Consider the following 25,758-nt stretch of genomic DNA (forward strand, 5'->3'; position numbering starts at 1 on the left):
CAGGACTCTATTCAGTCTAAGGCTGAAGCGCTACAGATTCAGGACTCTATTCAGTCTAAGGCTGAAGCGTTACAGATTCAGGACTCTATTCAGTCTAAGGCTGAAGCGCTACAGATTCAGGACTCTATTCAGTCTAAGGCTGAAGCGCTACAGATTCAGGACTCTATTCAGTCTAAGGCTGAAGCGCTACAGATTCAGGACTCTATTTCTAAGGCTCTACAGATTCAGGCTATTCAGTCTAAGGCTGAAGCCCTACAGATTCAGGACTCTATTCAGTCTAAGGCTGAAGCGCTACAGATTCAGGACTCTATTCAGTCTAAGGCTGAAGCGCTACAGATTCAGGACTCTGTCTAAGGCCCTACAGATTCAGGACTCTATTCAGTCTAAGGCTGAAGCGCTACAGATTCAGGACTCTATTCAGTCTAAGGCTGAAGCACTACAGATTCAGGACTCTATTCAGTCTAAGGCTGAAGCCCTACAGATTCAGGACTCTATTCAGTCTAAGGCTGAAGCGCTACAGATTCAGGACTCTATTCAGTCTAAGGCTGAAGCGCTACAGATTCAGGACTCTATTCAGTCTAAGGCTGAAGCGCTACAGATTCAGGACTCTATTCAGTCTAAGGCTGAAGCCCTACAGATTCAGGACTCTATTCAGTCTAAGGCTGAAGCGCTACAGATTCAGGACTCTATTCAGACTAAGGCTGAAGCCGCTACAGATTCAGGACTCTATTATTCAGTCTAAGGCTGAAGCGCTACAGATTCAGGACTCTATTCAGTCTAAGGCTGAAGCGCTACAGATTCAGGACTCTATTCAGTCTAAGGCTGAAGCCCTACAGATTCAGGACTCTATTCAGTCTAAGGCTGAAGCGCTACAGATTCAGGACTCTATTCAGACTAAGGCTGAAGCGCTACAGATTCAGGACTCTATTCAGTCTAAGGCTGAAGCGCTACAGATTCAGGACTCTATTCAGTCTAAGGCTGAAGCGCTACAGATTCAGGACTCTATTCAGTCTAAGGCTGAAGCCCTACAGATTCAGGACTCTATTTGTCTAAGGCTGAAGCCCTACAGATTCAGGACTCTATTCAGACTAAGGCTGAAGTGCTACAGATTCAGGACTCTATTCAGTCTAAGGCTGAAGCGCTACAGATTCAGGACTCTATTCAGTCTAAGGCTGAAGCCCTACAGATTCAGGACTCTATTTGTCTAAGGCTGAAGCGCTACAGATTCAGGACTGAAGCCCTACAGATTCAGGTCTAAGGCTGAAGATTCAGGCTCAGTCAGATTCAGGACTCTATTCAGTCTCTACAGATTCAGGCTGAAGGCGCGCTACAGATTCAGGACTCTATTCAGTCTAAGGCTGAAGCCCTACAGATTCAGGACTCTATTTGTCTAAGGCTGAAGCGCTACAGATTCAGGACTCTATTCAGTCTAAGGCTGAAGCGCTACAGATTCAGGACTCTATTCAGTCTAAGGCTGAAGCCTACAGATTCAGGACTCTATTCAGTCTAAGGCTGAAGCGCTACAGATTCAGGACTCTATTCAGTCTAAGGCTGAAGCGCTACAGATTCAGGACTAAGGCTGAAGCGCTACAGATTCAGGACTCTATTCAGTCTAAGGCTGAAGCGCTACAGATTCAGGACTCTATTCAGTCTAAGGCTGAAGCTACAGATTCAGGACTCTATTCAGTCTAAGGCTGAAGCGCTACAGATTCAGGACTCTATTCAGTCTAAGGCTGAAGCGCTACAGATTCAGGACTCTGAATTCAGGACTCTAAGTCTAAGGCTGATTCAGCAGATTCAGGACTCTATTCAGTCTAAGGCTGAAGCGCTACAGATTCAGGACTCTATTCAGTCTAAGGCTGACTCTATTCAGACTCTATTCAGGCTGAAGCCTACAGATTCAGGACTCTATTCAGACTAAGGCTGAAGCGCTACAGATTCAGGACTCTATTCAGTCTAAGGCTGAAGCGTTACAGATTCAGGACTCTATTCAGTCTAAGGCTGAAGCGCTACAGATTCAGGACTCTATTCAGTCTAAGGCTGAAGCGCTACAGATTCAGGACTCTATTCAGTCTAAGGCTGAAGCGCTACAGATTCAGGACTCTATTCAGTCTAAGGCTGAAGCGTTACAGATTCAGGACTCTATTCAGTCTAAGGCTGAAGCGCTACAGATTCAGGACTCTATTCAGTCTAAGGCTGAAGCACTACAGATTCAGGACTCTATTCAGTCTAAGGCTGAAGCGCTACAGATTCAGGACTCTATTCAGTCTAAGGCTGAAGCTATTCAGCTAAGGCAGATTCAGGACTCTATTCAGTCTAAGGCTGAAGCGCTACAGATTCAGGACTCTATTCAGTCTAAGGCTGAAGCGCTACAGATTCAGGACTCTATTCAGTCTAAGGCTGAAGCGCTACAGATTCAGGACTCTATTCAGTCTAAGGCTGAAGCGCTACAGATTCAGGACTCTATTCAGTCTAAGGCTGAAGCGCTACAGATTCAGGACTCTATTCAGTCTAAGGCTGAAGGCTACAGATTCAGGACTCTATTCAGTCTAAGGCTGAAGCGCTACAGATTCAGGACTCTATTCAGTCTAAGGCTGAAGCGCTACAGATTCAGGACTCTATTCAGTCTAAGGCTGAAGCACTACAGATTCAGGACTCTATTCAGTCTAAGGCTGAAGCGCTACAGATTCAGGACTCTATTCAGACTAAGGCTGAAGCGCTACAGATTCAGGACTCTATTCTCTAATACAGATTCAGGGTCTAAGGCTGAAGATTCAGGACTCTAATTCGGTCTAAGGCAGCGTACAGATTCAGGACTATATTCAGTCTAAGGCTGAAGCGCTACAGATTCAGGACTCTATTCAGTCTAAGGCTGAAGCCCTACAGATTCAGGACTCTATTCGGTCTAAGGCTGAAGCCCTACAGATTCAGGACTCTATTTGGTCTAAGGCTGAAGCGCTACAGATTCAGGACTCTATTCGGTCTAAGGCTGAAGCCCTACAGATTCAGGACTCTATTCGGTCTAAGGCTGAAGCCCTACAGATTCAGGACTCTATTTGTCTAAGGCTGAAGCCCTACAGATTCAGGACTCTATTCAGACTAAGGCTGAAGTGCTACAGATTCAGGACTCTATTCAGTCTAAGGCTGAAGCGCTACAGATTCAGGACTCTATTCAGTCTAAGGCTGAAGCCCTACAGATTCAGGACTCTATTTGTCTAAGGCTGAAGCGCTACAGATTCAGGACTCTAATTCGGTCTAAGGCTGAAGCGTTACAGATTCAGGACTATATTCAGTCTAAGGCTGAAGCGCTACAGATTCAGGACACTATTCAGTCTAAGGCTGAAGCGCTACAGATTCAGGACTCTATTCAGTCTAAGGCTGAAGCGCTACAGATTCAGGACTCTATTCAGTCTAAGGCTGAAGCGCTACAGATTCAGGACTCTATTCAGTCTAAGGCTGAAGCGCTACAGATTCAGGACTCTATTCAGTCTAAGGCTGAAGCGCTACAGATTCAGGACTCTATTCAGTCTAAGGCTGAAGCGCTACAGATTCAGGACTCTATTCAGTCTAAGGCTGAAGCCCTACAGATTCAGGACTCTATTCAGTCTAAGGCTGAAGCCCTACAGATTCAGGACTCTATTCAGTCTAAGGCTGAAGCGCTACAGATTCAGGACTCTTCAGTCTAAGGCTGAAGCGCTACAGATTCAGGACTCTATTCAGACTAAGGCTGAAGCGCTACAGATTCAGGACTCTATTCGGTCTAAGGCTGAAGCCCTACAGATTCAGGACTCTATTTGGTCTAAGGCTGAAGCGCTACAGATTCAGGACTCTATTCAGTCTAAGGCTGAAGCGCTACAGATTCAGGACACTATTCAGTCTAAGGCTGAAGCGTTACAGATTCAGGACTCTATTCAGTCTAAGGCTGAAGCGTTACAGATTCAGGACTCTATTCAGTCTAAGGCTGAAGCGCTACAGATTCAGGACTCTATTCAGTCTAAGGCTGAAGCGTTACAGATTCAGGACTCTATTCAGACTAAGGCTGAAGCGCTACAGATTCAGGACTCTATTCGGTCTAAGGCTGAAGCCCTACAGATTCAGGACTCTATTTGGTCTAAGGCTGAAGCGCTACAGATTCAGGACTCTATTCGGTCTAAGGCTGAAGCCCTACAGATTCAGGACTCTATTTGGTCTAAGGCTGAAGCGCTACAGATTCAGGACTCTATTCGGTCTAAGGCTGAAGCCCTACAGATTCAGGACTCTATTCAGTCTAAGGCTGAAGCCCTACAGATTCAGGACTCTATTCGGTCTAAGGCTGAAGCCCTACAGATTCAGGACTCTATTTGGTCTAAGGCTGAAGCGCTACAGATTCAGGACTCTATTCGGTCTAAGGCTGAAGCCCTACAGATTCAGGCCCTCAGATTCAGGACTCTATTCAGTCTAAGGCTGAAGCCCTACAGATTCAGGACTCTATTCGGTCTAAGGCTGAAGCCCTACAGATTCAGGACTCTATTTGTCTAAGGCTGAAGCCCTACAGATTCAGGACTCTATTCAGTCTAAGGCTGAAGCGCTACAGATTCAGGACTCTATTCAGTCTAAGGCTGAAGCGCTACAGATTCAGGACTCTATTCAGACTAAGGCTGAAGCGCTACAGATTCAGGACTCTATTCAGTCTAAGGCTGAAGCCCTACAGATTCAGGACTCTATTCAGTCTAAGGCTGAAGCGCTACAGATTCAGGACTCTATTCAGACTAAGGCTAAAGCGCTACAGATTCAGGACTCTATTCAGTCTAAGGCTGAAGCCCTACAGATTCCGCTTTAGAAATTGAAAGATAATTTCCCATTGAGCCGCCATATGCAGTCTCCACTTCCGCTGTAACATCGCCTTTAAATGTCAAATCGCGCTGTAACATCGCCTTTAAATGTCAAATCGCGCTGCAACATCGCCTTTAAATGTCAAATCGCGCGGTAACATCGCCTTTAAATGTCAAATCGCGCGGTAACATCGCCTTTAAATGTCAAATCGCGCCGTAACATCGCCTTTAAATGTCAAATCGCGCCGTAACATCGCCTTTAAATGTCAAATCGCGCCGTAACATCGCCTTTAAATGTCAAATCGCGCGGTAACATCGCCTTTAAATGTCAAATCGCGCGGTAACATCGCCTTTAAATGTCAAATCGCGCTGTAACATCGCCTTTAAATGTCAAATCGCGCTGTAACATCGCCTTTAAATGTCAAATCGCGCTGTAACATCGCCTTTAAATGTCAAATCGCGCTGTAACATCGCCTTTAAATGTCAAATCGCGCCGTAACATCGCCTTTAAATGTCAAATCGCGCCGTAACATCGCCTTTAAATGTCAAATCGCGCTGTAACATCGCCTTTAAATGTCAAATCGCGCTGTAACGCTAAACTACCGTGATACGGATTGAATAGAGGATATAAGGAGGACGTTTTGACTGAGGAACTTTCCTTAACAAAACATATCATTGCAGGAGGACCAATACAAGTACCAGTCATTTGTGAAAACGTGGGCTAAGCAGGATACTATAAGCTAGTATAAGCTTCTTCTAGACGGGTTAGTTGACAACGTCACTTCAATGAGACAATAATGATTCTGGTTGGTCAGACAACAACGACAAGAAGCTGCCTTGTGGGGAGGCGTTTCAGCTCGTTATCTTGTTCTTGAAACCATGAGGTGTTTTGACTGATGTCAAATTTAATTTTACCTTTATTTAACCCCTCCCCAGCATATACAGTCAGTTAAGAACAAATTCTTATTTTCAATTTGTACCTTGTCAACTGGGGGAATCGAACTTGCAACCTTTCGGTTACTAGTCCAACGCTCTAACCACTAGGCTACCCTGCCGCCTCCACGCTCTAACCACTAGGCTGCCCTGCCGCCTCCACGCTCTAACCACTAGGCTGCCCTGCCGCCTCCACGCTCTAACCACTAGGCTGCCCTGCCGCCTCCACGCTCTAACCACTAGGCTGCCCTGCCGCCTCCACGCTCTAACCACTAGGCTGCCCTGCCGCCTCCACGCTCTAACCACTAGGCTGCCCTGCCGCCTCCACGCTCTAACCACTAGGCTACCCTGCCGCCTCCACGCTCTAACCACTAGGCTACCCTAGGCCGCCTCCACGCTCTAACCACTAGGCTACCCTGCCGCCTCCACGCTCTAACCACTAGGCTACCCTGCCGCCTCCACGCTCTAACCACTAGGCTACCCTGCCGCCTCCACGCTCTAACCACTAGGCTACCCTGCCGCCTCCACGCTCTAACCACTAGGCTACCCTGCCGCCTCCACGCCTCCAACCACTAGGCTACCCTGCCGCCTCCACGCTCTAACCACTAGGCTACCCTGCCGCCTCCACGCTCTAACCACTAGGCTACCCTGCCGCCTCCACGCTCTAACCACTAGGCTACCCTGCCGCCTCCACGCTCTAACCACTACCCTGCCGCCTCCACGCTCTAACCACTACCCTGCCGCCTCCACGCTCTAACCACTACCCTGCCGCCTCCACGCTCTAACCACTACCCTGCCGCCTCCACGCTCTAACCACTACCCTGCCGCCTCCACGCTCTAACCACTACCCGGCCGCCTCCACGCTCTAACCACTACCCGGCCGCCTCCACGCTCTAACCACTAGGCTGCCCTGCCGCCTCCACGCTCTAACCACTAGGCTGCCCTGCCGCCTCCACGCTCTAACCACTAGGCTGCCCTGCCGCCTCCACGCTCTAACCACTAGGCTGCCCTGCCGCCTCCACGCTCTAACCACTAGGCTGCCCTGCCGCCTCCACGCTCTAACCACTAGGCTGCCCTGCCGCCTCCACGCTCTAACCACTAGGCTACCCTGCCGCCTCCACGCTCTAACCACTACCCTGCCGCCTCCACGCTCTAACCACTACCCTGCCGCCTCCACGCTCTAACCACTACCCTGCCGCCTCCACGCTCTAACCACTACCCTGCCGCCTCCACGCTCTAACCACTACCCTGCCGCCTCCACGCTCTAACCACTACCCTGCCGCCTCTACGCTCTAACCACTAGGCTACCCTGCCGCCTCTACACTCTAACCACTAGGCTACCCTGCCGCCTCTACACTCTAACCACTAGGCTACCCTGCCGCCTCTACACTCTAACCACTAGGCTACCCTGCCGCCTCTACACTCTAACCACTAGGCTACCCTGCCGCCCTACACTCTAACCACTAGGCTACCCTGCCGCCTCTACACTCTAACCACTACCCTGCCCCCTCTACACTCTAACCACTAGGCTACCCTGCCGCCTCTACACTCTAACCACTACCCTGCCCCCTCTACACTCTAACCACTACCCTCCCCCCTCTACACTCTAACCACTACCCTCCCCCTCTACACTCTAACCACTACCCTCCCCCCTCTACACTCTAACCACTACCCTCCCCTCTACACTCTAACCACTACCCTCCCCCTCTACACTCTAACCACTACCCTCCCCCTCTACACTCTAACCACTAGGCTGCCCTGCCGCCTCTACACTCTTTGTAAGTCGCTCTGGATAAGAGCGTCTGCTAAATGACTTAAATGTAAATGTAACCACTACCCTGCCCCCTTTACACTCTAACCACTACCCTACCACCTCTACACTCTAACCACTAGGCTGCCCTGCCACCCCTCCACTCTAACCACTAGGCTGCCCTGCCGCCTCTCCACTCTAACCACTAGGCTGCCCTGCCACCCCTCCACTCTAACCACTAGGCTGCCCTGCCGCCTCTACTCTCTAACCACTAGGCTGCCCTGCCTCATAACTGTTCTAAAGCACCGAGCGGATCCTTCTTCCTACCACAGGGTCCATTATATCCAGATAATGTACACAGCTCAGTGTTCATCCCTTACATATATACAGTATCATCCAGAAGTGGCATCTACCTCAAGACTGTGAAGTTACTCTGTGGTGGTGTCACGTCCTGTTCCATTGATGCGACCGCCTCCTCTCCTCCTCCTCCTTCCTCCTTCACGATCAGCTCCCACTCCTCGACCAGCTGTTGCCAGGGACAACGGAACGGAGCCAGGCAGCCATGTTTGATGTAATTGGTCCGTTTGGCTGGTGGGCGCCTATACAGAGGTCAAGGGGTCATGCTCTAGTCAAACTGTTTCAGGGCACGATGATATATAACCCAGTCATTAGCCTCCACTTGATGAAATGAGCTCAGTTGAAATATTAAACTCTCACCGGTAATCTGACTTGAATCTTAACAGTGTTAACACAGATCCTGTATCAATATAGCCATTATATACAGTACGAAACATCCAGAATACCAGTGAGTTAGACTTCATCAAACACTACCAAACACCCCCTTTTACCTGGAGTTACATCAGGTGATACCAGCACACCTGGAGTTACATCAGGTGATACCAACACACCCGGAGTTACATCAGGTGATACCAACCCTCTCCTCAACACACCTGGAGCTCCATCAGGTGATACCAACACACCTGGAGTTACATCAGGTGATACCAACACACCTGGAGTTACATCAGGTGATACCAACACACCTGGAGTTACATCAGGTGATACCAACCCTCTCCTCAACACACCTGGAGTTACATCAGGTGATACCAACACACCTGGAGCTCCATCAGGTGATACCAACACACCTGGAGCTACATCAGGTGATAGCAACACACCTGGAGTTACATCAGGTGATACCAGCAAACCTGGAGCTCCATCACGTGAAACCGACACTCTCCTCACCTCCTGAACTTGGCCAGCAGCTCTGCCTCCTGCTCTTCCTGGAAGCGTGCTCCTGCAGGGCAGTCTGGGTAGTCGTGGGGAAAGTGAGGCTCTCCTTTATTCTGGGCGTGTTTCAGACTCATCCTCAGCCCTCCGATACGTACTCCTCTATAAACCTGAAGGAGAGGAGAGGGTTACTACTTTAGTTACCTCTCCTCTATCTACCTGGAGAGGAGAGGGTTACTACTTTAGTTACCTCTCCTCTATCTACCTGGAGAGGGTTACTACTTTAGTTACCTCTCCTCTATCTACCTGGAGAGGGTTACTACTTTAGTTACCTCTCCTCTATCTACCTGGAGAGGGTTACTACTTTAGTTACCTCTCCTCTATCTACCTGGAGAGGAGAGGGTTACTACTTTAGTTACCTCTCCTCTATCTACCTGGAGAGGAGAGGGTTACTACTTTAGTTACCTCTCCTCTATCTACCTGGAGAGGAGAGGGTTACTACTTTAGTTACCTCTCCTCTACCTACCTGGAGAGGAGAGGGTTACTACTTTAGTTACCTCTCCTCTATCTACCTGGAGAGGGTTACTACTTTAGTTACCTCTCCTCTATCTACCTGGAGAGGAGAGGGTTACTACTTTAGTTACCTCTCCTCTATCTACCTGGAGAGGGTTACTACTTTAGTTACCTCTCCTCTATCTACCTGGAGAGGGTTACTACTTTAGTTACCTCTCCTCTACCTACCTGGAGAGGGTTACTACTTTAGTTACCTCTCCTCTATCTACCTGGAGAGGAGATGGTTACTACTTTAGTTACCTCTCCTCTATCTACCTGGAGAGGAGAGGGTTACTACTTTAGTTACCTCTCCTCTATCTACCTGGAGAGGAGAGGGTTACTACTTTAGTTACCTCTCCTCTATCTACCTGGAGAGGGTTACTACTTTAGTTACCTCTCCTCTATCTACCTGGAGAGGGTTACTACTTTAGTTACCTCTCCTCTATCTACCTGGAGAGGAGAGGGTTACTACTTTAGTTACCTCTCCTCTACCTACCTGGAGAGGAGAGGGTTACTACTTTAGTTACCTCTCCTCTACCTACCTGGAGAGGAGAGGGTTACTACTTTAGTTACCTCTCCTCTATCTACCTGGAGAGGGTTACTACTTTAGTTACCTCCTCTATCTACCTGGAGAGGGTTACTACTTTAGTTACCTCTCCTCTATCTACCTGGAGAGGGTTACTACTTTAGTTACCTCTCCTCTATCTACCTGGAGAGGAGAGGGTTACTACTTTAGTTACCTCTCCTCTACCTACCTGGAGAGGGTTACTACTTTAGTTACCTCTCCTCTATCTACCTGGAGAGGGTTACTACTTTAGTTACCTCTCCTCTATCTACCTGGAGAGGAGAGGGTTACTACTTTAGTTACCTCTCCTCTATCTACCTGGAGAGGGTTACTACTTTAGTTACCTCTCCTCTATCTACCTGGAGAGGAGAGGGTTACTACTTTAGTTACCTCTCCTCTATCTACCTGGAGAGGAGAGGGTTACTACTTTAGTTACCTCTCCTCTATCTACCTGGAGAGGGTTACTACTTTAGTTACCTCTCCTCTATCTACCTGGAGAGGGTTACTACTTTAGTTACCTCTCCTCTATCTACCTGGAGAGGAGAGGGTTACTACTTTAGTTACCTCTCCTCTATCTACCTGGAGAGGGTTACTACTTTAGTTACCTCTCCTCTATCTACCTGGAGAGGGTTACTACTTTAGTTACCTCTCCTCTATCTACCTGGAGAGGGTTACTACTTTAGTTACCTCTCCTCTATCTACCTGGAGAGGGTTACTACTTTAGTTACCTCTCCTCTATCTACCTGGAGAGGAGAGGGTTACTACTTTAGTTACCTCTCCTCTATCTACCTGGAGAGGGTTACTACTTTAGTTACCTCTCCTCTATCTACCTGGAGAGGAGATGGTTACTACTTTAGTTACCTCTCCTCTATCTACCTGGAGAGGGTTACTACTTTAGTTACCTCTCCTCTATCTACCTGGAGAGGGTTACTACTTTAGTTACCTCTCCTCTATCTACCTGGAGAGGGTTACTACTTTAGTTACCTCTCCTCTATCTACCTGGAGAGGGTTACTACTTTAGTTACCTCTCCTCTATCTACCTGGAGAGGGTTACTACTTTAGTTACCTCTCCTCTATCTACCTGGAGAGGGTTACTACTTTAGTTACCTCTCCTCTACCTACCTGGAGAGGGTTACTACTTTAGTTACCTCTCCTCTACCTACCTGGAGAGGAGAGGGTTACTACTTTAGTTACCTCTCCTCTATCTACCTGGAGAGGGTTACTACTTTAGTTACCTCTCCTCTATCTACCTGGAGAGGAGAGGGTTACTACTTTAGTTACCTCTCCTCTATCTACCTGGAGAGGGTTACTACTTTAGTTACCTCTCCTCTACCTACCTGGAGAGGGTTACTACTTTAGTTACCTCTCCTCTATCTACCTGGAGAGGGTTACTACTTTAGTTACCTCTCCTCTATCTACCTGGAGAGGGTTACTACTTTAGTTACCTCTCCTCTATCTACCTGGAGAGGGGTTACTGCTTTAGTTACCTCTCCTCTATCTACCTGGAGAGGGTTACTACTTTAGTTACCTCTCCTCTACCTACCTGGAGAGGGTTACTACTTTAGTTACCTCTCCTCTATCTACCTGGAGAGGGTTACTACTTTAGTTACCTCTCCTCTACCTACCTGGAGAGGGTTACTACTTTAGTTACCTCTCCTCTATCTACCTGGAGAGGGTTACTACTTTAGTTACCTCTCCTCTATCTACCTGGAGAGGGTTACTACTTTAGTTACCTCTCCTCTATCTACCTGGAGAGGGTTACTACTTTAGTTACCTCTCCTCTATCTACCTGGAGAGGAGAGGGTTACTACTTTAGTTACCTCTCCTCTATCTAGAGGAGAGGGTTACTACTTTAGTTACCTCTCCTCTATCTACCTGGAGAGGGAGAGGGTTACTACTTTAGACCTGGAGAGGAGAGGGTTACTACTTTAGTTACCTCTCCTCTATCTACCTGGAGAGGAGAGGGTTACTACTTTAGTTACCTCCTCTATCTACCTGGAGAGGAGAGGGTTACTACTTTAGTTACCTCTCCTCTATCTACCTGGAGAGGGTTACTACTTTAGTTACCTCTCCTCTATCTACCTGGAGAGGGTTACTACTTTAGTTACCTCTCCTCTACCTACCTGGAGAGGGTTACTACTTTAGTTACCTCTCCTCTATCTACCTGGAGAGGAGAGGGTTACTACTTTAGTTACCTCTCCTCTATCTACCTGGAGAGGGTTACTACTTTAGTTACCTCTCCTCTATCTACCTGGAGAGGGTTACTACTTTAGTTACCTCTCCTCTATCTACCTGGAGAGGGTTACTACTTTAGTTACCTCTCCTCTACCTACCTGGAGAGGGTTACTACTTTAGTTACCTCTCCTCTACCTACCTGGAGAGGAGAGGGTTACTACTTTAGTTACCTCTCCTCTATCTACCTGGAGAGGGTTACTACTTTAGTTACCTCTCCTATCTACCTGGAGAGGGTTACTACTTTAGTTACCTCTCCTCTACCTACCTGGAGAGGGTTACTACTTTAGTTACCTCTCCTCTATCTACCTGGAGAGGAGAGGGTTACTACTTTAGTTACCTCTCCTCTATCTACCTGGAGAGGAGAGGGTTACTACTTTAGTTACCTCTCCTCTATCTACCTGGAGAGGGTTACTACTTTAGTTACCTCTCTCTATCTACCTGGAGAGGGTTACTACTTTAGTTACCTCTCCTCTACCTACCTGGAGAGGGTTACTACTTTAGTTACCTCTCCTCTATCTACCTGGAGAGGAGAGGGTTACTACTTTAGTTACCTCTCCTCTACCTACCTGGAGAGGGTTACTACTTTAGTTACCTCTCCTCTATCTACCTGGAGAGGAGAGGGTTACTACTTTAGTTACCTCTCCTCTACCTACCTGGAGAGGAGAGGGTTACTACTTTAGTTACCTCTCCTCTATCTACCTGGAGAGGAGAGGGTTACTACTTTAGTTACCTCTCCTCTATCTACCTGGAGAGGGTTACTACTTTAGTTACCTCTCCTCTATCTACCTGGAGAGGGTTACTACTTTAGTTACCTCTCCTCTACCTACCTGGAGAGGAGAGGGTTACTACTTTAGTTACCTCTCCTCTATCTACCTGGAGAGGGTTACTACTTTAGTTACCTCTCCTATCTACCTGGAGAGGGTTACTACTTTAGTTACCTCTCCTATCTACCTGGAGAGGGTTACTACTTTAGTTACCTCTCCTCTACCTACCTGGAGAGGGTTACTACTTTAGTTACCTCTCCTCTATCTACCTGGAGAGGAGAGGGTTACTACTTTAGTTACCTCTCCTCTATCTAGAGGAGAGGGTTACTACTTTAGTTACCTCTCCTCTATCTACCTGGAGAGGGTTACTACTTTAGTTACCTCTCCTCTACCTACCTGGAGAGGGTTACTACTTTAGTTACCTCTCCTCTATCTACCTGGAGAGGAGAGGGTTACTACTTTAGTTACCTCTCCTCTATCTACCTGGAGAGGGTTACTACTTTAGTTACCCTCCTCTATCTACCTGGAGAGGGTTACTACTTTAGTTACCTCTCCTCTATCTACCTGGAGAGGGTTACTACTTTAGTTACCTCTCCTCTATCTACCTGGAGAGAGGGTTACTACTTTAGTTACCTCTCCTCTATCTACCTGGAGAGGAGAGGGTTACTACTTTAGTTACCTCTCCTCTATCTACCTGGAGAGGGTTACTACTTTAGTTACCTCTCCTCTATCTACCTGGAGAGGAGAGGGTTACTACTTTAGTTACCTCTCCTCTATCTACCTGGAGAGGGTTACTACTTTAGTTACCTCTCCTCTATCTACCTGGAGAGGAGATGGTTACTACTTTAGTTACCTCTCCTCTACTCTTTACCTGGAGAGGAGAGGGTTACTACTTTGGAGAGGTTACCTCTCCTCTATCTACCTGGAGAGGAGAGGGTTACTACTTTAGTTACCTCTCCTCTATCTACCTGGAGAGGAGATGGTTACTACTTTAGTTACCTCTCCTCTATCTACCTGGAGAGGGTTACTACTTTAGTTACCTCTCCTCTATCTACCTGGAGAGGAGATGGTTACTACTTTAGTTACCTCTCCTCTATCTACCTGGAGAGGAGAGGGTTACTACTTTAGTTACCTCTCCTCTATCTACCTGGAGAGGAGAGGGTTACTACTTTAGTTACCTCTCCTCTATCTACCTGGAGAGGAGAGGGTTACTACTTTAGTTACCTCTCCTCTATCTACCTGGAGAGGGTTACTACTTTAGTTACCTCTCCTCTATCTACCTGGAGAGGGTTACTACTTTAGTTACCTCTCCTCTATCTACCTGGAGAGGAGAGGGTTACTACTTTAGTTACCTCTCCTCTACCTACCTGGAGAGGGTTACTACTTTAGTTACCTCTCCTCTATCTACCTGGAGAGGGTTACTACTTTAGTTACCTCTCCTCTACCTACCTGGAGAGGGTTACTACTTTAGTTACCTCTCCTCTACCTACCTGGAGAGGGTTACTACTTTAGTTACCTCTCCTCTATCTACCTGGAGAGGGTTACTACTTTAGTTACCTCTCCTCTATCTACCTGGAGAGGGTTACTACTTTAGTTACCTCTCCTCTATCTACCTGGAGAGGGTTACTCTCCTCCTCTATCTACCTGGAGAGGGTTACTACTTTAGTTACCTCTCCTCTACCTACCTGGAGAGGGTTACTACTTTAGTTACCTCTCCTCTATCTACCTGAGAGGGTTACTACTTTAGTTACCTCTCCTCTATCTCTGGAGAGGGTTACTACTGGGAGGAGAGGGTTTAGTTACCTCTCCTCTATCTACCTGGAGAGGGTTACTACTTTAGTTACCTCTCCTCTATCTACCTGGAGAGGGTTACTACTTTAGTTACCTCTCCTCTATCTACCTGGAGAGGGTTACTACTTTAGTTACCTCTCCTCTATCTACCTGGAGAGGAGAGGGTTACTACTTTAGTTACCTCTCCTCTATCTACCTGGAGAGGGTTACTACTTTAGTTACCTCTCCTCTATCTACCTGGAGAGGGTTACTACTTTAGTTACCTCTCCTCTATCTACCTGGAGAGGGTTACTACTTTAGTTACCTCTCCTCTATCTACCTGGAGGGTTACTACTTTAGTTACCTCTCCTCTATCTACCTGGAGAGGGTTACTACTTTAGTTACCTCTCCTCTATCTACCTGGAGAGGGTTACTACTTTAGTTACCTCTCCTCTATCTACCTGGAGAGGGTTACTACTTTAGTTACCTCTCCTCTATCTACCTGGAGAGGGTTACTACTTTAGTTACCTCTCCTCTATCTACCTGGAGAGGGTTACTACTTTAGTTACTCTCCTCTATCTACCTGGAGAGGGTTACTACTTTAGTTACCTCTCCTCTATCTACCTGGAGAGGGTTACTACTTTAGTTACCTCTCCTCTATCTACCTGGAGAGGGTTACTACTTTAGTTACCTCTCCTCTATCTACCTGGAGAGGAGAGAGGGTTACTACTTTAGTTACCTCTCCTCTACCTACCTGGAGAGGGTTACTACTTTAGTTACCTCTCCTCTATCTACCTGGAGAGGGTTACTACTTTAGTTACCTCTCCTCTATCTACCTGGAGAGGGTTACTACTTTAGTTACCTCTCCTATCTACCTGGAGAGTGTTACTACTTTAGTTACATCTCCTCTATCTACCTGGAGAGGGTTACTACTTTAGTTACCTCTCCTCTACCTACCTGGAGAGGGTTACTACTTTAGTTACCTCTCCTCTATCTACCTGGAGAGGGTTACTACTTTAGTTACCTCTCCTCTATCTACCTGGAGAGGAGAGGGTTACTACTTTAGTTACCTCTCCTCTATCTACCTGGAGAGGAGATGAGGTTGATCAGACATATTTGTAGTTATTAGTCATTTGTCTACTTAAAGGGGCTTTTCAAAATATTCTATTGATCTAGAGTAGTGCACTATATAGGGAATAGGGTGCCATTGGGTCCTCATCTAGAGTAGTGCCATAGGGAATGGGTCCTCATCTAGAGTAGTGCACTATATAGGGAATAGGGTGCCATTGGGTCCTCATCTAGAGTAGTGCACTATATAGGGAATAGGGTTCCATTGGGTCCTGGTCTAGAGTAGTGCACTATATAGGGAATAGGGTTCCATTGGGTCCTGGTCTAGAGTAGTGCACTATATAGGGAATAGGGTGGGTCCTGGTCTAGAGTAGTGCACTATATGGGGAATAGTGTGGGTCCTCATCTAGAGTAGTGCACTATATAGGGAATAGAGTGCCATTGGGTCCTCATCTAGAGTAGTGCACTATATAGGGAATATGGTTCCATTGTGTCCTGGTCTAGAGTAGTGCACTGTATAGGGAATAGGGTGCCATTGGGTCCTCATCTAGAGTAGTGCACTATATAGGGAATAGGGTTCCATTGGGTCCTCATCTAGAGTAGTGCACTATATAGGGAGGGTCCTGGTCTAAAGTAGTGCACTATATAGGGAATAGGGTGCCATTGGGTCCTGGTCTAAAGTAGTGCACTATATAGGGAATAGGGTTCCATTGGGTCCTCATCTAGAGTAGTGCACTATATAGGGAATATGGTTCCATTGTGTCCTGGTCTAGAGTAGTGCACTATATAGAGAACAGGGTGCCATTGGGTCCTGGTTTAGAGTAGTGCACTATATAGGGAATAGAGTGCCATTGGGTCCTCATCTAGAGTAGTGCACTATATAGGGAATAGAGTGCCATTGGGTCCTGGTCTAGAGTAGTGCACTATATAGGGAATAGTGTGGGTCCTGGTCTAGAGTAGTGCACTATATAGGGAACAGGGTGCCATTGGGTCCTCATCTAGAGTAGTGCACTATATAGGGAATAGTGTGGGTCCTGGTCTAAAGTAGTGCACTATATAGGGAATAGGGTGGGTCATGGTATAAAGTAGTGCACTATATAGGGAATAGTGTGGGTCCTGGTCTAAAGTAGTGCACTATATAGGGAATAGGGTGGGTCATGGTATAAAGTAGTGCACTATATAGGGAATAGGGTGGGTCCTGGTCTAGAGTAGTGCACTATATAGGGAATAGGGTGGGTCCTGGTCTAGAGTAGTGCACTATATAGGGAATAGTGTGGGTCCTGGTCTAAAGTAGTGCACTATATAGGGAATAGAGTGGGTCCTGGTCTAAAGTAGTGCACTATATAGGGAATAGAGTGGGTACTGGTCTAGAGTAGTGACCTTTATAGGGAATATGGTGTCATTGGGTCCTGGTCTAGAGAAGTGCACTATATAAGGAATAGGGTGTCATTGGGTGCCGGTCTAGAGAAGTGAACTATATAGGGAATAGGGTGGGGTCCTGATCTAAAGTAGTGCACTATATAGGGAATAGGGTGGGTACTGGTCTAGAGTAGTGTACTATATAGGGAATAGTGTGGTCCATACCAGAGGGACCCAGAAGGCCATGCCCCAGGCCTTGGGTAGCAGCAGGTCCCATCCCGCCCCCCAGGACCCCATCTCTGTGCCCTGGCTCTTCCCAGGCTGCTGCACCAGTAGGACGGGTACTCTACCCTGCAGGGGGGTGGGGAGTCTGGAGCCTGGGACCAGAACGTCACTACGCAGTCCGTTTATTTCCTGTAGACAGAGAGAAGACTGGATATTGGAGACAAACCACATTTCCATACAAAGTTTTTATGCAAGTTACACCGTTTGGAAATAAATCACCACAGGTGTGATACAATTTCACAAAATGTCAACGTAAAAATGTTGCTAAGAGATGTTTATTTTGTTGGTAAAAATGTATTATGTCAGGCCATGATATGCTACGTTGTACTACGACGTGGTAAACCGGGAGAATGTTCCAGAACCTGACAGTGGACTGTTGTCTAGAGAGAATGTTCCAGAACATCTAGAGAGAATGTTCCAGAACCTGACAGTGGACTGTTGTCTAGAGAGAATGTTCCAGAACCTGACAGTGGACTGTTGTCTAGAGAGAATGTTCCAGAACATCTAGAGAGAATGTTCCAGAACCTGTCAGTGAACTGCAGTCTAGAGAGAATGTTCCAGAATATCTAGAGAGAATGCTCCAGAATATCTAGAGAGAATGTTCCAGAACCTGACAGTGAACTGCAGTCTAGAGAGAATGTTCCAGAACCTGACAGTGAACTGTTGTCTAGAGAGAATGTTCCAGAACCTGACAGTGAACTGTTGTCTAGAGAGAATGTTCCAGAACCTGTCAGTGAACTGTTGTCTAGAGAGAATGTTCCAGAACCTGACAGTGAACTGTTGTCTAGAGAGAATGTTCCAGAACCTGTCAGTGAACTGTTGTCTAGAGAGAATGTTCCAGAACCTGACAGTGAACTGTTGTCTAGAGAGAATGTTCCAGAACCTGACAGTGAACTGTTGTCTAGAGAATGTTCCAGAACCTGACAGTGAACTGTTGTCTAGAGAGAATGTTCCAGAACCTGTCAGTGAACTGTTGTCTAGAGAGAATGTTCCAGAACCTGACAGTGAACTGTTGTCTAGAGAGAATGTTCCAGAACCTGTCAGTGAACTGTTGTCTAGAGAGAATGTTCCAGAACCTGACAGTGAACTGTTGTCTAGAGAGAATGTTCCAGAACCTGACAGTGAACTGTTGTCTAGAGAGAATGTTCCAGAACCTGACAGTGAACTGTTGTCTAGAGAGAATGTTCCAGAACCTGTCAGTGAACTGTTGTCTAGAGAGAATGTTCCAGAACCTGACAGTGAACTGTTGTCTAGAGAGAATGCTCCAGAACCTGACAGGAAACAGTTTCTGTGAATGCTCCAGAACATCTAGGGAGAATGCTCCAGAACATCTAGGGAGAATGCTCCAGAACCTGACAGTGAACTGTTGTCTAGAGAGAATGCTCCAGAACCTGACAGTGAACTGTTGTCTAGAGAGAATGCTCCAGAACCTGACAGGAAACAGTTTCTGTGAATGCTCCAGAACCTGACAGGAAACAGTTTCTGTGAATGCTCCAGAACATCTAGGGAGAATGCTCCAGAACATCTAGGGAGAATGCTCCAGAACATCTAGGGAGAATGCTCCAGAACATCTAGGGAGAATGCTCCAGAACATCTAGGGAGAATGCTCCAGAACATCTAGGGAGAATGCTCCAGAACATCTAGGGAGACTGCTCCAGAACATCTAGGGAGACTGCTCCAGAACATCTAGGGAGAATGCTCCAGAACCCGACAGGAAACAGTTTCTGTGAATGCTCCAGAACCCGACAGGAAACAGTTTCTGTGAACGCTCCAGAACACGACAGGAAACAGTTTCTGTGAACGCTCCAGAACCCGACAGGAAACAGTTTCTGTGAATGCGATGGTAACCCATCTAACTTGTATTGTTAATATATTAGGGAATGAAACAACAGATGGTGTGTTTATGTGCGCTACGTCATCACACACACAGACTTTAACCTGCAACAAGTCAATGTGATGGTAACCCATCTGGCGGGAAGATGTGCACATTGTTTTTAAATGCTGACTGTTTTATATTCACATGAAAATCTGTCCCCAATTGGATAGAAACCTGGGTACAAACGCAGTCAAAGATTCAATCAAACAGCAGCGTGGATTCCTGAAGAACAATCAAACACGAGGAAAACATATTGGTCTGTTCTTCCTGGGTTGAGTCTCCAGGAGGACACACATTTAGTGACTCTTCTTCTTGGGTTGAGTTTCCAGGAGGAAATTTAGTGACTCTTCTTCCTGTGGGACATACCCTGGGTAGAGTCTTCATACATTTAGTAATGATATATTAACAGACATGGCGCTATGGTTCAGTACCTGGTCTGTCATCTTGTGTGTGACGTTGTCGCGGACAGACCGGTCCCACAGGGAACTCTGGCTGAGGGGTTCAGGGATCCCCTTCAACATCAGTTCCCTCCTCCTCTCCTCTTTCACTCCTGAAACAACAGAGGACATAGTGCCGTATGACCAGGTACTCAGGAGAGTCACCAAACTGTGTTGAGTAGGCCAGAGGAAGCACACAAGAGTTGGCAACATCTACAGCTTCACCGAGTAGCTCTATAGGGCCTACGTCCACTAAATCAGGAAGTGGGTGATGCAACCCCAGCCAGGTACTAAAAGGTCAATAAGGAAGTGGGTGATGCAACCCCCAGCCAGGTACTAAAAGGTCAATAAGGAAGTAGGTGATGCAACCCCCAGCCAGGTACTAAAAGGTCAATAAGGAAGTAGGTGATGCAACCCCCAGCCAGGTACTAAAAGGTCAATAAGGAAGTAGGTGATGCAACCCCCAGCCAGGTACTAAAGGTATATAAGGAAGTGGGTGATGCAACCCCCAGCCAGGTACTAAAAGGTCAATAAGGAAGTAGGTGATGCAACCCCCAGCCAGCTACTAAAAGGTCAATCAGGAAGTGGGTGATGCAACCCCCAGCCAGCTACTAAAAGGTCAATCAGGAAGTGGGTGATGCAACCCCCAGCCAGGTACTAAAAGGTCAATAAGGAAGTAGGTGATGCAACCCCCAGCCAGGTACTAAAAAGGTCAATAAGGAAGTGGGTGATGCAACCCCCAGCCAGGTACTAAAGGTATATAAGGAAGTGGGTGTGAACTTCTGAGGGGCGTGGTCTGAGCACAGGGTCCTGCCAGGATTCGAACCTGGGACATCTGCATGGATGAGCAGAGGCTCCCCAGGAGCACAGGACCAGAGAATGACCCACAGAACCTCCCTACCCACAAAGCCTCAGGACCTATCACCATCACAAACACAGGGTCCTGCCAGGATTGAACCTGGTACATCTGCATAGACGAGCAGAGACTCCCCAGGAGCACAGGACCAGAGAATGACCCACAGAACCTCCCTACCCACAAAGCCTCAGGACCTATCACCATCACAGGGTCCTGTTCAGCAGGGAACAAATCTATGACATTTTCTTGGATGCGTTCTCATTTGAATATTAGGTAGTCGGCTACGTCACAGTTTCACTCTGATTGAAAAGGTTGTGTTCTGAACATGGCCCAGGTAGAATCACCCTAAAGGAGAACTAATGTAAACTATATCGGACATGTCTGAACCACCCCCACCCTGTCTCCTGGCTCAGGGGTTACCATGGCTACTGGCTCAGAGGTTACCATGGCTACTGGCTCAGAGGTTACCATGGAATCACCCTAAAGGAGAACTAATGATGTAATGTAAACTATATCGGACCTGTCTGAACCACCCCCCACCCTGTCTCCTGGCTCAGGGGTTACCATGGCTACCGGTCAGGGGTTACCATGGCAGGGGTTACTACCGGCTCAGGGGTTACCATGGCTACCGGCTCAGGGGTTACCATGGCTACTGGCTCAGGGGTTACCATGGCTACTGGCTCAGAGGTTACCTTGTGCCTTCCTGATGTCGGACACGGCCTTGCTTCTCTTGTTTGGTAAGGTCAATCTGGGGTCATCCACCGTCAGACCCAGAACTGAGCCGGCTGGGACCTCCGCTGTGGAGTACACACCTGAGGGGAGGAGACAGGACAGACATGAGGTACGCTTTGGAGGGGAGGGGAGGTACGCTTTGGAGGAGAGACAGACCAGACATGAGGTACGCTTTGGAGGAGAGACAGACCAGACATGAGGTACGCTTTGGAGGGGAGACAGGACAAACATGAGGTACGCTTTGGAGGGGAGACAGGACAGACATGAGGGTACGCTTTGGTGGGGAGACAGGACAGACATGAGGTACGCTTTGGTGGAGAGACAGGACAGACATGAGGCACGCTTTGGAGGAGAGACAGGACAGACATGAGAGAGACAGGACGCTTTGGTTGGGGAGACAGGACAGACATGAGGTACGCTTTGGAGGAGAGAGGACAGGACAGACATGAGGTACGCTTTGGAGGAGAGACAGGACAGACATGAGGTACGCTTTGGAGGAGAGACAGGACAGACAGGACAGACATGAGGACATACGCTTTGGAGGAGAGGAGAGACAGGACATACATGAGGTGTCTCCAGGAACAGGGTTGGAGGAGAGGAAAGACAGGACATAAGTTTAAAAACCTACAGGAGGGTGTCTCTCCAGGAACAGGGTTGGAGTTTAAACCTACAGGAGGGTTTCTCTCCAGGAACAGGGTTGGAGTTTAAACCTACAGGAGGGTCTCGCTCCAGGAACAGGGTTGAGAGCCCTGATCTAATCTAATGAATGTAGGTAATGAATGAGGAATGTAGTTGTGAGGAACTCACCTCTGAGCATGTTGAAGACACCAGCTTGTTGTTGAAGAAGAGACATGTTACAGTCGTCTCTGCAGTGATCTGGCCACCAGAAGGGGGATGGTCTGGATTTACCTGGAGCCTGGAATAAAGATAAAACACCTGACTAACACCTTACACTGGAACAAACAGGATGTAGTCTCTAGATAAAACACCTGACTAATACCTTACACTGGAACAAACAGGATGTAGTCTCTAGATAAAACACCTTATACTGGAACAAACAGGATGTAGTCTCTAGATAAAACACCTGACTAACACCTTATACTGGAACAAACAGGATGTAGTCTCTAGATAAAACACCTGACTAACACCTTACACTGGAACAAACAGGATGTGGTCTCTAGATAAAACACCTGACTAATACCTTACACTGGAACAAACAGGATGTAGTCTCTAGATAAAACACCTTATACTGGAACAAACAGGATGTAGTCTCTAGATAAAACACCTTACACTGGAACAAACAGGATGTAGTCTCTAGATAAAACACCTTATACTGGAACAAACAGGATGTAGTATCTAGATAAAACACCTTACACTGGAACAAACAGGATGTAGTCTCTAGATAAAACACCTTATACTGGAACAAACAGGATGTAGTCTCTAGATAAAACACCTGACTAACACCTTACACTGGAACAAACAGGATGTAGTCTCTAGATAAAACACCTTACACTGGAACAAACAGGATGTAGTCTCTAGATAAAACACCTTATACTGGAACAAACAGGATGTAGTCTCTAGATAAAACACCTGACTAACACCTTACACTGGAACAAACAGGATGTAGTCTCTAGATAAAACACCTTACACTGGAACAAACAGGATGTAGTCTCTAGATAAAACACCTGACTAATACCTTATACTGGAACAAACAGGATGTCGTCTCTAGAGAAAACACCTTACACTGGAACAAACAGGATGTAGTCTCTAGATAAAACACCTTATACTGGAACAAACAGGATGTAGTCTCTAGATAAAACACCTTACACTGGAACAAACAGGATGTAGTCTCTAGATAAAACACCTTATACTGGAACAAACAGGATGTAGTCTCTAGATAAAACACCTTATACTGGAACAAACAGGATGTAGTCTCTAGATAAAACACCTGACTAACACCTTACACTGGAACAAACAGGATGTAGTCTCTAGATAAAACACCTTATACTGGAACAAACAGGATGTCGTCTCTAGAGAAAACACCTTACACTGGAACAAACAGGATGTAGTCTCTAGATAAAACACCTTACACTGGAACAAACAGGATGTAGTCTCTAGATAAAACACCTTACACTGGAACAAACAGGATGTAGTCTCTAGATAAAACACCTGACTAACACCTTACACTGGAACAAACAGGATGTAGTCTCTAGATAAAACACCTTACACTGGAACAAACAGGATGTAGTCTCTAGATAAAACACCTTATACTTATACTGGAACAAACAGGATGTCGTCTCTAGATAAAACACCTGACTAATACCTTACACTGGAACAAACAGGATGTCGTCTCTAGATAAAACACCTGACTAATACCTTACACTGGAACAAACAGGATGTAGTCTCTAGATAAAACACCTGACTAACACCTTACACTGGAACAAACAGGATGTGGTCTCTAGATAAAACACCTGACTAACACCTTACACTGGAACGACAGGATGTGGTCTCTAGATAAAACACCTTACTAATACCTTACACTGGAACAAACAGGATGTAGTCTCTAGATAAAACACCTTACACTGGAACAAACAGGATGTAGTCTCTAGATAAAACACCTTATACTGGAACAAACAGGATGTAGTATCTAGATAAAACACCTTACACTGGAACAAACAGGATGTAGTCTCTAGATAAAACACCTTATACTGGAACAAACAGGATGTAGTCTCTAGATAAAACACCTGACTAACACCTTACACTGGAACAAACAGGATGTGGTCTCTAGATAAAACACCTTACACTGGAACAAACAGGATGTAGTCTCTAGATAAAACACCTTACACTGGAACAAACAGGATGTAGTCTCTAGATAAAACACCTGACTAACACCTTACACTGGAACAAACAGGATGTGGTCTCTAGATAAAACACCTGAATAACACCTTACACTGGAACAAACAGGATGTAGTCTCTAGATAAAACACCTTACACTGGAACAAACAGGATGTAGTCTCTAGATAAAACACCTTACACTGGAACAAACAGGATGTAGTCTCTAGATAAAACACCTTACACTGGAACAAACAGGATGTAGTATCTAGATAAAACACCTGACTAACACCTTACACTGGAACAAACAGGATGTAGTCTCTAGATACAAAACACCTTTACACTGGAACAAACAGGATGTAGTCTCTAGATATCTGAAACACCTTACACTGGAACAAACAGGATGTAGTCTCTAGATAAAACACCTTTAACACCTGGCACTGGAACAAACAGGATGTAGTCTAGATAAAACACCTTACACTAGAACAAACAGGATAAAAACTCTAGATAAATCATCCCAGGTGATTAGCTGGCCTCCAGACAAATCATCCCAGGTCCAGAGGTTAGCTGGCCTCCAGACACATCATCCCAGGTGATTAGCTGGCCTCCAGACAAATCATCCCAGGTGATTAGCTGGCCTCCAGACACATCATCCCAGGTGATTAGCTGGCCTCCAGACACATCATCCCAGGTGATTAGCTGGCCTCCAGACACATCATCCCAGGTGATTAGCTGGACACATCATCTCCAGATTAGCTGGCCACATCATCCCAGGTGATTAGCTGGCCTCCAGACACATCATCCCAGGTGATTAGCTGGCCTCCAGACACATCATCCCCAGGTGATTAGCTGGCCTCCAGACACACATCCATCATCCCAGGTGATTAGCTGGCCTCCAGACACATCATCCCAGGTGATTAGCTGGCCTCCAGACACATCATCCCAGGTGATTAGCTGGCCTAGACACTCATCCCAGGTGATTAGCTGGCCTCCAGACACATCATCCCAGGTGATTATTGGCCTCCAGACACACTCATCCCAGGGTGATTAGCTGGCCTCCCAGGACATCATCCCAGGTGATTAGCTACCTCCATTTTCATCATCCCAGGTGATTAGCTGGCCTCCAGACACATCATCCTCAGGTGATTAGCTGGCCTCCAGACACATCATCCAGGTGATTAGCTGGCCTCCAGTAGGACACATCATCCCAGGTGATTAGCTGGCCTCCAGACAAATCATCCCAGGTGATTAGCTGGCCTCCAGACAAATCATCCCAGGTGATTAGCTGGCCTCCAGACAAATCATCCCAGGTGATTAGCTGGCCTCCAGACAAATCATCCCAGGTGATAGGATATTAGCTGGTCCCTAGATAAATCATCCCAGGTGATTAGCTGGCCTCTAGATAAATCATCCCAGGTTCTTACATCACAGTGTGTGGCAGGGGCCAGGGTTTCAGTCAGAACGGAATGTGATAGAGGTCCAATCAGACGATACCGCACCATCTCCATGGTGAGGTCACTGCAAAACAGTAAACAACAACATTCAGGAAGTCGACATGGTTGAGAATAAAGGGAGGGGTTTTATAAAGGGAGGGGTTTATTAAAGGGAGGGGTTTATAAAGGGAGGGGTTTATAAAGGGAGGGTTTTATAAAGGGAGGGGTTTATAAAGGGAGGAGGTTTTATAAAGGGAGGGGTTTATAAAGGGAGGG

The 25,758-nt window shown here is 46.8% G+C and overlaps 1 protein-coding gene across 1 annotated transcript; it reads right to left on the reverse strand.

The window, feature by feature from the left end:
• Positions 1–7,885: 7,885 nt before the first annotated feature.
• Positions 7,886–25,586, reverse strand: LOC135567145 (ribonucleases P/MRP protein subunit POP1-like). Its single transcript, XM_065014596.1, has 7 exons — positions 25,474–25,586; positions 22,025–22,133; positions 21,178–21,297; positions 19,624–19,742; positions 17,257–17,445; positions 8,734–8,888; positions 7,886–8,093 (listed from the first exon to the last, which is right to left on the reverse strand). The coding sequence occupies exons 1-7, from the start codon at positions 25,555–25,557 to the stop codon at positions 7,904–7,906; spliced, it is 966 nt and encodes a 321-aa protein (XP_064870668.1). The 5' UTR covers positions 25,558–25,586; the 3' UTR covers positions 7,886–7,903.
• Between the last annotated feature and the right edge of the window lie 172 nt (positions 25,587–25,758).

This window comes from Oncorhynchus nerka, unplaced genomic scaffold (genome assembly GCF_034236695.1).
Source record: "Oncorhynchus nerka isolate Pitt River unplaced genomic scaffold, Oner_Uvic_2.0 unplaced_scaffold_2504, whole genome shotgun sequence".
NCBI classification, from domain to species: domain Eukaryota; kingdom Metazoa; phylum Chordata; class Actinopteri; order Salmoniformes; family Salmonidae; genus Oncorhynchus; species Oncorhynchus nerka.

Coding starts and splice junctions, on each gene's coding strand:
- LOC135567145 (XM_065014596.1), bottom strand. CDS start 25,557: ATGGAGATGGTGCGGTATCGTCTGATTGGACCTCTATCACATTCCGTT. Junction 17,446..19,623: donor CACACAAGATGACAGACCAG/GTACTGAACCAT, acceptor CTCTGTCTACAG/GAAATAAACGGACTGCGTAG. Junction 8,889..17,256: donor TGGCCTTCTGGGTCCCTCTG/GTATGGACCACA, acceptor CCTCTCCTTCAG/GTTTATAGAGGAGTACGTAT.